The 13,297-nt window shown below is 54.5% G+C and overlaps 1 protein-coding gene across 1 annotated transcript; it reads left to right on the top strand.

Moving 5' to 3' along the window:
• Positions 1-6,955: 6,955 nt before the first annotated feature.
• SNAI1 (snail family transcriptional repressor 1) lies at positions 6,956-12,919 on the top strand. Its single transcript, XM_045833344.1, has 3 exons — positions 6,956-7,098; positions 7,798-8,325; positions 11,945-12,919. Exons 1-3 carry the CDS (start codon positions 7,017-7,019, stop codon positions 12,127-12,129), a joined length of 795 nt encoding a protein of 264 aa, XP_045689300.1. The 5' UTR covers positions 6,956-7,016; the 3' UTR covers positions 12,130-12,919.
• Positions 12,920-13,297: the final 378 nt, after the last annotated feature.

Genomic DNA, 13,297 nt, shown 5'->3' with positions numbered 1-13,297 from the left:
AGGGCAATCAGCGAAGTAAGTAAAACGTACACTGTGTCAAACTGTGGTGTGTGCTAGGGAGAAAAATTAAACGGAGGAGGGACGGGGAGTGAGCTGTGGACCCAGGGTGGGGCAAGAGCATTCAGGAGAGGAAACACAGATGCAAAGTCTCCCAGGCTGGAGCAGGTTGGGTGGGGTCCATTGGAGGGCCTTGGTGGGGGCTGGGTGAGCTCAGAGGGGCCACGAGGGGCCAGATCCTGCAGGTGCCTGGTGGCGTCACCGAAGACTGGCCTTTCCTGTGGGAGGTGGGAACCACAGACAGGCTTCGACACTTGAACGGCTGCAAGATATCCCACTGACTGGACTACACACTTCTATTTTAAAAGTCCTCTCTGATGGACAACTTTGCTACACTGTGAATGAGGTTAATACTTGCAAATAGTAATTTTAAAAATGTAAGACATGGGAAAGGGCACGTCGTAAATGTCCCTCCCACCCTTGCCCCCCCGGCCACCAGATCCTCTCCTCGGAGACAACTAGTTTTCACGTCTTCCTCCTCCGGAGGTGTATCTGTCTCTGAGAAGTATCCACATACTCCTCCCTCTTCCTATGCAAACGGGATCGCATTGTGCTTGCTGTTTTGCACCTTGTTCTTTACCACTTGATGCCTTGACGAGATTCCACAGCCATTGCATATATAAAGCTTTCTCCTTTGGGACAGGTGGGCAATATGACTGCACCGTAATGTATTAACTGGTCCCCCCACCCCCGTGTGGTTCTTGCCTCGAGGGCAAGAACCTCGTACAATGCAGGTGCTCGGCAAATGTGAATGAAAGGGCTTGTACCCCTTTGTTGGAGCCCCCAGCTCTGGACCACGCCCAACAGACCAGAACCCAGAAAATTCCCCTGATAACATTTGTCTCCGGGGAAGGTGACTGATTGCTTCACAGGGGGCCTGTGGGGTCAGGCCCAAGGCTGAATCACTCTTTGTTTTCAGGCAAGTGTGAGACACTCAGAAGGTTTTTGTGTTTTAAATCAAGGATAAAGGTGGAGGTTGAACATTGACTCATTCCTTGAACTTTCCATAGGCACTGCATTCTCCCCAGTCCGGATTAACTCTGGTTCTGATCCGCTCACTCCAGGACTCATGATCTGATCACTGGGGCCAGTTAGCCGAACAGGCAAAGATGTCTTAGCAATTAAGAATTTCATCAACTTGGCAACGACAGGGTAGTTTAGAATGTGGAGGAACAGAAATGGCTTTGGAGTACCTTCGAAAACAAACAAGCAAACAAACAAACAAAAAACCGCTCCACCCCACTCAAGTGAAATGCAAATTGTAACCCGGAGACCTCACTTTCCCTCTCAGATAGGCAAAGATAAAACGAACAATACCTTACCCCCGCCAAGTTTCTTAAAGGGTCCCTCACCTCCCAGCTGATGAAGTGTAATTCAGCTTCACCTTTTGGAAGGACATTTGGACAAGTCTATCAGCATTCCATGTAACATACCTTTGAGCCAGAGTATAAAGATATACGATATGTACAAGATCTTTCATTGAAATTGCCACCATGTTCGTAGCAGCCAAAAATTGCGATCTACCCTAAATGCCCATCACCTTGTTAGGTAAATTGTGTGACTATGGTGTAATCCGTACAATGAAAGTCTGCTGTCCTGCAAAAGATAGCCGTGTGTGTACTGATAAGGCACAATTTTTCGAGACACTGAATATTGTTACTTGAGAGGAAAAAGCAAGGTGTAGGCTAGCGTGAAGGGTCCCGCATGTGTTACGTAGGGAAGGGATTTGCCTACTAAATACAGGTACTATGTATCTCCTTGTTTCCATAAAGACCATCTCTGAAAGGTCATACAACACAGGGGTAAAAATAGTTGCCTTTGGGGAGGAACCTAGAGACCTGGATGGAGGGAGAGACTTTCTTTTTTGGTTGGTTGCTGGTAAATCTCATTTTTTTTAAAGTTACTGGTTTCACTTTTGGGGAATGGACACCTGTGGAAGATGCAGGGCTGTAATTAAATGTATCTTCCTCCCAGAGGCCTTTCCTTGTCATATTAGATATTACCAAACTGCCCCCCAAGGCAGCTGTACCAGTTCCTACCCCTGTTGAGGACTGAGCAGCCCCGCGCGACAGGCCCGAGACGGTGGCGCGGAGCGCCCCGGCCGGCAGAGGGCGCTGGGGAGGTAGGTTCGGCGCTGGCGGGTCCACAGCGGCCCAGCTGCGGAACCCGCCCTTTTCCGGGAGGATCTGATACCACCTTGCGGCCTCGCCTTCCCCTGCGGTCCCGGGGCCTCACCCAAAGCCGCCTTCCATCTCCAATTCTCCTTCGCCAACGTGAAGGAGGGAACTGGTCAGGAGAAGGGACAGCGGGGCCATTGAATCAGAAGGGACAGCGGGGCCATTGAATCAGAAGGGAGAGGACAGCCCAGATCCAAGAAAGTCTCTCCCCACCCCCTTACACCCCCTCCAGGGCTCAGGTGCCTAAGGAAAATGCAAAGGTGGGCGGGCCATGGTGTTTCTGAGCACGAGGGGCCGCTGGGCTCTCCACCCAGGCGGGCATCTCCAGGAAATGGGAGCGGCCCACCTGTTCCAGTTGAGGGAACTGAGGCCCGGGGAGGCCAGGTAACTCCCTACGGGTGCCAGGAGGAGGTACAGGCAGTCATCAACCGTTCACTAAGGACTGGATTGAGCCTCTGCTAAGCTCTTTGAAGAAACTGGAGAGGGTGACAGGATTTTAAAAAGTGCTGTTGCCAGCGGCGGGGTTCTATTTTGGCCAGGATGGGTGACAAGCCCGGGCTCCATCGAGGAAGTGACTTAAATTTTGTATTTTGTTTAAAATATCATTTATACCAGAAGTATTCAATTGCCTACGTTCAGTTTAAAGGCTAATCATAAAGATCTTTTTGCAATTAAGAAACAGAACAGGACCAAGAATCCAGAAGCCCCTCCTCCCGCAGCTAACCAATCTCTAGAATTTTGTAGTAAACATTTCCTGACTTGTCTTGGTAGTTTTACCGGCTCCGTATACATTCTCATACAATACAGGGTTTCGTCTGCCTGCCTTTGAACCTTATGTGAATACAATGGATTGTATGCATTCGCTTGTGACTCGACTAGTTTGCTTAACATGTTTTTTTCTTTTAGCTTTGTTGAGGTATAATTGACAAATAAAATTATAACATTTAAAGTATACAATGTGATGGGTTTTCCTTCTATTTTTTCATTCCTCGGTGCTTTTTAAAAAAAGATTTTATTTATTTTTAGACAGAGGGGAAAGGAGGGAGGAAGAGAGGGGGAGAAACATCAATGTGCGGTTGCCTCTCGAGTGCCCCCCACCAGGGACCTGCCCTGCAACCCAGGCATGTGCCCTGACTGGGAATCGAACCGGTGACTGTTTGATTCTCAGGCCTGTGCTCAATCCACTGAGCCACACCAGTCAGGGCTCTTTTTTCTTTTTACAAATGTATTTTTCTATTATAGTATTATATCTATATTATACATATACAATATTATGTTAGTTTCAGGTGTAAAACATAGTGTTCAGACACTTACATACTTTGCAAAGTGATCATCCTAATAACTCCAGTACCCATCTGAGCCTATGCAAAGCTATTACAATATTATTGACGATATTCCCTATGCTGTACTATATTTTTTATTGACCGTATTCCCTATGATGTAAATTCCCGTGACGGTTTTTATGACTGGCTATTTGTACTTCTTAACCCCTTTCACCTTTCTGCCCATCCCCCACCCCTTTCATCTGCAACCACCAATTCTTTGTTATGAGTTTCTGTTTTATTCGTTTATTTTGCTTTTTAGATTTCATAAGTGAAATCATATGGTATTTGTCTTTTTCTGACTTACTTCACTTAGCATAACACCCTCTAGGTCTGTGCATGTTTCGAATGGCAAGATTTCATTCTTTTTTACGGCTGAGTAATATTCCATCGTGTAAATGGACCACCTCCGCTTTATCCATTCGTCTGTCCATGGACACCTGGGTTGCTTCTGTATCTTGGCTATTGTAAATAATGCTGCAGTGAACAGAAAGGGGTCGTGTATCTTTTCAAACTAGTGTTTTCAGTTTCTTCAGATACATACAAGAAATGGAATCGCTGCGTCATGTGGTGGTTCTAGTTTTTTAATTTTTAAACATTTCTTTGAGGAACCTCCCTACTGTTTTCCACAGTAGCCGCACCAATTTACAACCCCACCAGCCACGCATCAGCGGCCCTTCCTCCACATCCTTCCCACCCTTGTTTGTAAAATTACGCTTTTGAGGTTTATCCCTGTTGCTACATGGGGTGGTAGGATTTATTTTCCAACTTACTGATTTTAGAAAGCCAGAGAGAGAGAAAAACGTCAACACGTTGGTCCAACTATTCATGCATTCACCGGTCGACCCTTGTAGGTGTCCTGACCAGGGATCAAACACAAAACCTTGACATGTCAGGACAATGCTCTAACCAGCTGAGCTGCCCAGCCAGGGCAGGTAGGTCATTGTTATTGCTATGTAGCATTCCATTACTGGATTGTATCACGATTTATTAACCCACTCTACTGTTGACAAACATTCGGGTTGTTTCCAGTTTTTTGCTGTCAGGAACAAGGGTGCAAGGAGTGTCTCTTGTCTTTTCTGGGTTGAGAGCTGGGCATCAGTTCTCAACTTCAGCTGCTTATTAGAATCCCCTGGGGAGCTTTTAAAAACTCGAATACCAGAGGCCCCCTCCCTATCAGATGGGTTAAATCAGGATGTCTGTGAGGGTGGGGCCCAGGGATACAGTTGGCTTGGGAGAATTCTGGGAAGTCACTTGCCCCTAGCTCACGCCAGAGTTTTCCAAAGTGGCCCTGCCCATCGACACTCGCCCCAGCATGCAACAAAGGTCCTGCTGTCCTCGCATCCTCATCAACACTTGCGATTGACCAAATTTTAACTTTCTGTCCCCTGATGGCTGTGAAATCGTATCTCACTGTGGTTTTCATTTGCATTCCTATCCTTCCTAATGAGGCTAAGCAGTTGGTGACATTAGTGCTGAAATGGAGCCTGCAAGGGAGCCAGCCAGGTGAAGAGAGATGCAGGGAGCAGGGAGCAGGGAGCAGGGCAGGTGCCAAGGCCCTGTGCGGGCCTAGGGCTGGGACCTGAGGAACAGAAAGAAGTGGGCGGGGGAATCACTGTGCAAGGGGAGGGGAGAGGGAGGGAGGGGCTCCAGACAAGGTCAGCAGAGGTGAGATCAGGGTGGAGGGTGGTGGTGAGGGCTTGGGCTTCTAATCGGGGTGAGACGGGAGCATGGAAGGGTCTGAGCAGAGGGACGTGGCCTTGCTAGCTCTGGCTTGCACGTGGAGGGAAATCGTGATTGCAGCTATGTAGACACAGGAGGGAAGTGTGCTCTTTGTAATGCCAGCACGTGGCCTGTCTCCCCCACCCTGCCCTGGGCTCACCCACTACAACCAGGGTAAGGATGCTCATTGCGTTCACAAGTGTTTTATCCCCAGCACCTACCGGCCCAGACAAGGGTCCCTGCCTTCATTCTAGGTGGTGAGTGGAGGGACTTACAGGTTTCCATGGTCCTTGATTCACAGGTGGAACCAAGTTAGACCCCCATCCTTACCCCAGGCCTGGCATGGCCCGGTCTGGAGTCAGTCAGTGGGTTCACAGAAGAGCTAGGGGTGAGGGTCCACTGTCCCTTCCCTGGGCGCACCCCCCATTGGATCAGTCAGTTCCAGCACCGCCCCCCCTCCCCGTGGAGCCCAGTGTTAGGTCCTTTAGACCACGATTGATGGTCCCCAGACAGGCGAAAAGACCCCCCTGGGCACCACACTTCCCTACTACTTTCTCCCACTAGCCCAGAGTGATCTTTCTTGATGGAACTCCAACAGGTCCTCCAGAGCTGAAAATCCTTCCTTGGCTCCCCAGTGTCCTTGGGGCAAAGTCCAAACGCCTCTAGAGCCTGGAGGCCCAGCATATCTGACCTCACCTGGCCTGCCTACCCCACCCCCACCCCTGGGAACCGCTCTCAATGGCTCTGCAGTAGTTACTGATTCTTACCTCGGGCCTGTCCCTTCAGTATTTCTGCATTTCTTCTGAGAAGTTGCCCTGCCCCCCTGTCAGGTGACCTGCCTCTTCTTGACTGTCACAGCGCCCTGCGGCTTCCCCCTATCCCCCATCAAAGCGCACTTTCGTTTGCATTGTAATTGTCTGTTTACTTCGTCTGTCTCCCCTACGGGACGGTGAGCTAGCTGGCCTTCGGTAGAGACCTCGAGTGTATTGTTCAGGGCTGAGTCCACAGCTCCTAGACCAGTGCCTGGCCCACGGTGGGCGCTCAGTAAACACTTGCTAAGTGAAGGAACGAATACATTTTGGTAGCTTTGCAAGAAAGCTGTGGTATCTCACACTGGAGGAGCCACGTGAAGATGCCCAGCTCCTCGCATTGCCCCCCCCCCCACCGCCACCGGTACAGTGTTCGTTCCTCCTCTATCCCACGCTCTTTGCGAAGCGCCAGCCGGGCGGAGGAAAAATTCCGCCCCCTCCCAAAGCCTGAGGCGGAGGCGGTTTCGGAATGTCAGGTGCCCAGACCCTACCTAGTGCGCGCGGCACCAGGGGGCGCCAGAGGCAGCGACCGTGCGGCGCTGAGCTGGCCGGTGCGTGGGGTCCCTAAGGGGGTCCCGCCTAGCCTGGGGTTCCCGACGCCCGGCGCCCAGCCCCGCCCCTCCCCTCCCCAGCAGCTCGCCGCCGAGCGGTCAGCACAGCGCCCACAGCCGGACGTTGGAGCAGCCCCCGCCCGGCTCCCAGCGCCACGCGGCGCCAGCCCCGCCCGCCCCTCGCGCACCTGCTTGGGGCGTGCCCTCGGGGAAGGAGCTCCTTGATTGGCTCCGAGGTGACAAAGGCCACGCCCTCTATGGCTGGATACTTAAGGAGTTGGCGGCCGGACTCAGCTCAAATCGCTGCGGCTCGGCCTCGCCGGAGAGGGTGCTTGCGACGCCAGTGCGGCTCGGCGACCCCGGCTTGCTTCGGCCACCATGCCGCGCTCTTTCCTCGTCAGGAAGTCTGCCTGCTCCCGCCGGAGGCCCAACTACAGCGAACTGCACGACTCTTCTCCAGGTGAGTGGACGTGGCCCCCGGGGTGGGGCTTTGGGGGAGACAGGCGAAGGGGATCCTTTAGGGAAGCGGACATGGGGAGAAGGACTAGGGGCCGAAAGCGAGTCAAAGGCCTCGGAACGGGGAAATGGGAGGAGGGGTAGAGGAGCCCGCGGCAGGTGGATCGGGCGGTTGGGGGAGGGCTTTTCGAGGGCGACGGTCTTGCTTTGAGGACAGTTCTCAGCCGCCCAGAGGCGGGAGAACCCCGCGAGTGAGAAATGAGAGCGGGGCGCTTCTTTGGGAGAGACACCGGTTAGGCGCTGGGAGGAGTCCGGAGTCCCGAGGATTCGGGGGTGGGGGTGGGAGAAGAGATGTACATGGTGGGGGGGGGGCATGGGACTCGGGTGGTGCCTCAGACCTGGGGTGATTGGGGGCCCGGGTCTTGTTTTAGTCTGGGGACCTGGGGAATTCCGAGGAGTGACCCCCTTGAGTTGGGGCTGGAAAGAGGGGATCCTCTCTCTGAGTTCTGGAGGCTGAGGTGGAAGAACCAGGACCTGGGTGAGGAGGTGTCTCTGCGAGGGCAGGAACCTATCCGTTCGAGGCTTTGATTTATCTAATAAGAGTCGAGTGTCTGCCGCATTCAGCCCTGGCCCCCACCAGGCTAGCGTTTGTTGACGGGCTGATCTAACACCTGACCTTGCCTTTCTCTCTGCCTCTCCTCAGAGTTTACCTTCCAGCAGCCCTACGACCAGGCCCACCTGCTGGCGGCCATCCCTCCTCCTGAGGTCCTCAACCCCACGGCCTCGCTGCCCACGCTTATCTGGGACTCTCTCCTGGCACCCCAGGCCCAGCCAATTGGCTGGGCCTCCCTTCTGCCCCAGGAGATCCCCAAGGCTGTGGAGCTGACCTCCCTGTCGGACGAGGACAGTGGAAAAGGCTCCCAGCCCCCCAGCCCACCCTCACCAGCGCCTTCTTCCTTCTCTTCCACCTCAGCCTCTTCCCTGGAGGCCGAAGGTTATGCTGCCTTCCCAGGCTTGGGCCCATTGCCCAAGCAGCTGTCCGGGCTCTCAGGGGCCAAGGACCCCCAGTCCCGCAAGGCCTTCAACTGCAAGTACTGCAACAAGGAGTACATCAGCCTGGGCGCCCTCAAGATGCACATCCGAAGCCACACGCTGCCCTGCGTCTGCGCCACCTGCGGGAAGGCCTTCTCCAGGCCCTGGCTGCTCCAAGGCCACGTCCGGACCCACACCGGTGAGTGTCCCCGCAGACTGGCTGCCCCCTCAGGGTCCCCACTGCCTTCTTCGCCAGCTCTTGTGAGCCTGGGCTTACGGTCACTTCCAGATGGTAGAAACCGAGTCCTCAAACTTGTAGCTCGGGAGTTCAGGGGCCTGGCCCTCTGAAATGTAAGCGCCTCTGCAATCTCAGTTGCCTGGCCAAATGGGCTGGCGCTGGATATGGGGAAGGTGCAACCAACACCTCGCTGTTGGAGCCAGGTGTGAAGGGGCCCTCCCTGCCCCACACGCCCCCAGCCTACCCTCTCCTCGGCCAGGCAGGATGTTGTTAGAGGCCCCCCACCTGGTTCTGAATGCTGCTTTGAGGACTTCCTCAAACCTTGGGCTGATACTTCACTCTGAGCCTCAGTTTCCTCATCTGTAAATTGAGCATGAGATACCTCTGGCTGGGTGGTGGGGGGGTTTCTGTGTGGGTTAGATGAAAGAAAGAAGACAGAAAGCTCTGGATTGGGCTTGGCACCTGATCAGCCTGCACACAAACGGTCTTGGTGTTGGTTCTGCTTCCCTGCTGTGTGGCCTTTAACAGGTGATTTAACTTCTCTGAACCTCGGGATCCCGATTGAATAGTCATATAAGGTAGAGCATGGTAGTGCTGCATAGGGCAGCTACCCTAAGTTATTATCGTGATGGTTCTCAGGTCTGCTCTCCCCACCCCCACCCTGAAGTAGATAAACTCAAATCCTGTCCTGCAGCCCTGGGAACACCTTAGCTGGCAGAAAACAGATTATGTCTTGGTGTTTTAGAAACAGAACACTAGGCCCTGACTGGGTAGCTCAGTTGGTTGGAGCATCATCCCAAAGCGTCAGGGTTGATGTTTGGGGCTGCTCTTTATTTTTTATTTAAAAATCTTATATATTTTTTAGAGAAAGAGAGGGATCTTTATCTGTTGCTTCACTTACCTGTGCATTCATTGGTTGACGCTTGCATGTGCTCTGACCTGGGATCGAACCCACCACCTTGGGTGTGTCAGGGCAACGCTCCAACCAACTGAACTACCCGGCCAGAGCTTCGGGCTGCTTTTTAGAGAGTGACTGTTGAGGGAGAAGGTTCAAGGGTCATATTATCAGCTTTGGGGTCAAGCTGTCCAGTTGGAGACTGAGTTCTGGCATTTCCTGGCCCAGGGGCTGACCTCTGAGCCACGAGGGTCGGGGGTGGTTTGTAAGTAATGCATTTTGCAGGCATTATTGGTGTCGCTAATACTCCCACAAAGTGGCCCGGCTTCCTCCCCATCTTGCAGACTATTGCTACCCGTTTCTCTCACTTGGTGCACAAATGGCACTGATTTTAACACTTCAACTGTCTTGCTTCTGCTGTCCTGGGTTCCTGCCCAGCTGATGGGGTTCCATTGGGGCCGGGGGTTGAAACCCTGGGGTGCCCCCCTGGCCCTCCTTCCCTCTCCTCTCATGGGACATTATTTTAATGTAAAGGCATGGCTCCGACACAAAAAGCTTGTTGAAATTCACCATTGCCATCCTCAGTGACACCCATTGTGTGCCTTAATGGTGGCCCCAGTGGGTGGGGGCTGGCGGGGTGGAGCAGGTGCATATAGGGCAGCGGTGCCCAGCACCTGTTCCGGGCCGCAGCTGCTGGCCCACAGCGTGTCAGGCCCCTTTAATCCCGGGAGTATCGCATGTACGGTGCCCCCCTCGGCGGCCTTTGTCCCTGCCGGCCTGGTGCCGATTTCACACTCGCCAGGAGCACCATAAAGGCGTCTGGGGGTGGGGGTTCAGTGAGGGGCGGGGGTCTGTGCCTGCTGCGGGCCCACGAACCTCCACCCCATCACATCCGACAAGGCCTCCTGTCCCGCCGTTCAGGCTCCTGTCTAACACAGAGCATGCAGGTGGCGTTCAGTGAGCGCTGCTGCGTGGGCCTCGGTGCCCAGGGCTCCCCTTCACCTGTGTTAACGCAGGGACTCCACCAGCCTCCAGCCTTCAGTGCAAGGTGCCATAGTCCCCACCTTACAGATGAGGAAACTGAGGCACAGAGAAGGCCCTTTCCTAAGTCTCGGCGTATAATGCTGGAGCCCAGGGCTCCTTCCCCTCGCCAAGGCGATCAGAGGGCACTGGCTGGCTGTGCCCCCCGGGAGTACAGGCCTCCACCCCGTTCCCAGGCTCTGCTCACAGTGAGCTCTCTGTTCACGAGGCAGTGCGTGAGTGAAGAAGAGCTTCACTTGGGCCTCGTAGAATGCAATCATCAAACGCTGCAGGCCTGGTATGCAGAGGGTGATCAATAATGAGAGACCCAACGACATTCCTTTCCCACTCCTCCAGCGAGGGAGCCCCCTGACTGCCTTAGGAGAGGAGCCTGTGAATGGGTGGTTCCACACAGCCTCAGGCAGCCAACCGGGAGCGTCTCCTTCCCAGTGCCAGCGCCTCAGGCACCCAGCAGGCTCCTGCGATTCATTCATTCCTGGCTGCCTGGAATTCCAGCGGAGGGACTTAACTGGAGGGCCAGGGTCCAGGGGCCTAGCAGTGGGAGGGTAGGAGAATGGTGTTTGGGGGAAAGAATATTCCATGTTATGAAAGAGTGCCAAGCACATAGTGGGAGCTTGATAAGTATTTGTGAAATGAGTTACTATTCTGATTTTTTTTGTGGGGGGAAGTGCTGCACTCCTAAGGAAAACAAAACAAAATATGTCATCAACGTTTTAGGCCTGCAAACTCTGTCCTCTTGGTTGGGGCAGGAATTATGAAAAGTTGGTGAACAGTGCAATAATCTGATGGTGATTGATGGGTTAGGTTTCTCTGAGGCCTTGAGAAAAAACTTATTCATTGTATAAGCACTTACTGAGCACTTACTGTGTACCCAGCCCTGGGTATCAGACTTCCGGAAAACAATCTTGGCCCAGAACAAACAAACAAACGGAAAAAGTCTTGGCCAGGCAGGTGGTATGAGGGTCACAGGTGGGGAGGGGTTTGAACAAGTCCTGACGGAAAAAGTTCCCGAGACCTCTGGACTGGAGGCTCGGAATGGGTTCAGGGGAGGCCGTTGCCCCCGCAGGACTCAGGCTGACAGGGGAGCCGACAGGAGACTTGAAATTACTCTGAGTGTGGTCAGCTTCCATTTGGCTCAGAGCAGTGGCCCAGCTTCCTGGGGAGAGGGGGTAGCCTGGAGAAGGCCTGTAAGTCTCCTCGCAGGCCTGGTTCCCAGATGAAACCAGTTCAGGAGTGATGATAAGGAGCCCCCACCACAGCCTCCTTAACTGAGAGGCGGCTGGCCTGGGCGGAGGCAGAAATCGAGGCCCCTGCAGGCAGGCCGTTTGGCTCCCCCTGGGCAGCCCTGTACTCGCTGCTCAGTGTCTCTGTGCCTGGGTCCCGCCGCCTCTAAACCGAGGCAAGGCGGGGATTGAGGGAGAAGCGTGAAGTGCTTTGATTGGCCTGAGCTCCCAGTTGAAAACCAGGCCTTTGCACACTGGTCACGGCCTGGCTTTTCTGGGTCACGGGGTTCCTGGGTCACGGGGGTGAGGAGGGCTCCGCAGCCTCGGGGGTGGAGGAGCAGGGATTTCAGTAAACGTCAGCTGTCGTCCCCAGCAACTCCGCAGCCTCCTGACGGCCTCCTGCTTCCCTCCCTCTTCCCAGGGGAGAAGCCCTTCTCCTGCTCCCACTGCAGCCGCGCCTTCGCCGACCGCTCCAACCTGCGGGCCCACCTGCAGACCCACTCGGACGTCAAGAAGTACCAGTGCAAGACCTGTTCCCGCACCTTCTCCCGCATGTCTCTGCTCCACAAGCACCAAGAGTCTGGCTGCTCAGGGGGCCCCCGCTGACCCCCCGGGGCTCCCTCTGCCTCTCCAGACCCTCCCCATGCAGCAGCCTCCCCCCAGCTCTGGAAGGAGGGACCCCCGCATCCTCCTCACCACCGCGGAATTCCCTTCCGAGCCCCGCTGTGGGCCCCACGGACGCTGAGGACCCCCTTCCGGTTGTGTTCGCTCTGGGGCCTCAGCTGGTCCTGCGCACGGCTGCTGGGAGGGCGGCCCCTCTGGCAGCCACTGCCGCCCGCCTTCTGGAGCGGGCCTTTCTGTGTGGGCCTGTGTATCCAAACTGTTTGGATACGGCCGCTCCGAGCTGCAGGACAAAAGCCAACAGACTGAGGGGAGGCCCCCGCCCCACTCAGGGGACCTTGCTCCTCCCCACCCCAGAAAGCCTCAGGCCACCTCTCCAGGAGGTGCGAGTAACTGCAATAACCGGCCCCCGGGGGCACCCACGGGCCTGCGGGGGCGGCCACCGGCTGAGGACCGTCTAGACCCCAGGGTGCCCCGGGGCCTGGGCAGCTATTTCGGCCTCCAGTTTGTCGCGGTGGCACCTGTTTCACAGGCAATTTAACAGCTTCTCAAAAGGGAATGTGAGTAATTGCCATCACTTGTCGGGGGCCCAAGTCCAGGGTGCTTCTGCCCCACCGATGTGTCTCCCAGAACTATTTTCAGGGCCCCGACAGGTGGGCCCAGGGGGAAGATGTTTACATTTTTTAAAGGTACACTGGTATTTATATTGCAAGCAACATTTTGTACTACGGAAACGTTTTGTATAGTTATATGTACAGTTTATTGATATTCAATAAAGCGGTTAATTTATATATAAGAAAGGCTTGGTTTTCTAGGGGAATGGGTATTTCAAAGGGCCTTTGGAGGGAGGCGGGAGTGGGGCAGGGCTTCTTGGAACTCAGATGTTCCTGACACAGCTTTAAATCACGTCCTCGCAAACGTCATGTGACTTTGGAGGCCTGGGTTTGCCAGTCAGGGACCTTGTTTGTGCAAATGGATGTTCCTCTGAGCCCCACGTCCTGTGTGATGCGGAGGCTGGGAAACACCTGTAGCCGGCTGGACAGTGAGGGTGTGGGTGCGGGTTCCTGCACTCTGTGCATGTGGCCTTGCTGTCATTGTCCCCTTTTGAGGGTGAGCAGGCCCACGGGCCAAGGAGCTGGCTGCCTGGGTCTCA

The sequence above is a fragment of the Phyllostomus hastatus genome, unplaced genomic scaffold (genome assembly GCF_019186645.2).
Source record: "Phyllostomus hastatus isolate PE091 unplaced genomic scaffold, TTU_PhHast_1.1 phas_contig_17, whole genome shotgun sequence".
In the NCBI taxonomy this organism is placed as follows: domain Eukaryota; kingdom Metazoa; phylum Chordata; class Mammalia; order Chiroptera; family Phyllostomidae; genus Phyllostomus; species Phyllostomus hastatus.
Note: the sequence above shows the minus strand (reverse complement) of the source record. Positions and strands in the feature narration are given on the sequence as shown.

What these genes read in the sequence shown, in the direction of transcription:
- SNAI1 (XM_045833344.1), top strand. Translation starts at nt 7,017, where the DNA reads ATGCCGCGCTCTTTCCTCGTCAGGAAGTCTGCCTGCTCCCGCCGGAGG. An exon ending in ACTGCACGACTCTTCTCCAG is followed by an intron (nt 7,099 to 7,797) that starts GTGAGTGGACGT and finishes GCCTCTCCTCAG; the next exon opens with AGTTTACCTTCCAGCAGCCC. An exon ending in CCACGTCCGGACCCACACCG is followed by an intron (nt 8,326 to 11,944) that starts GTGAGTGTCCCC and finishes CCCTCTTCCCAG; the next exon opens with GGGAGAAGCCCTTCTCCTGC.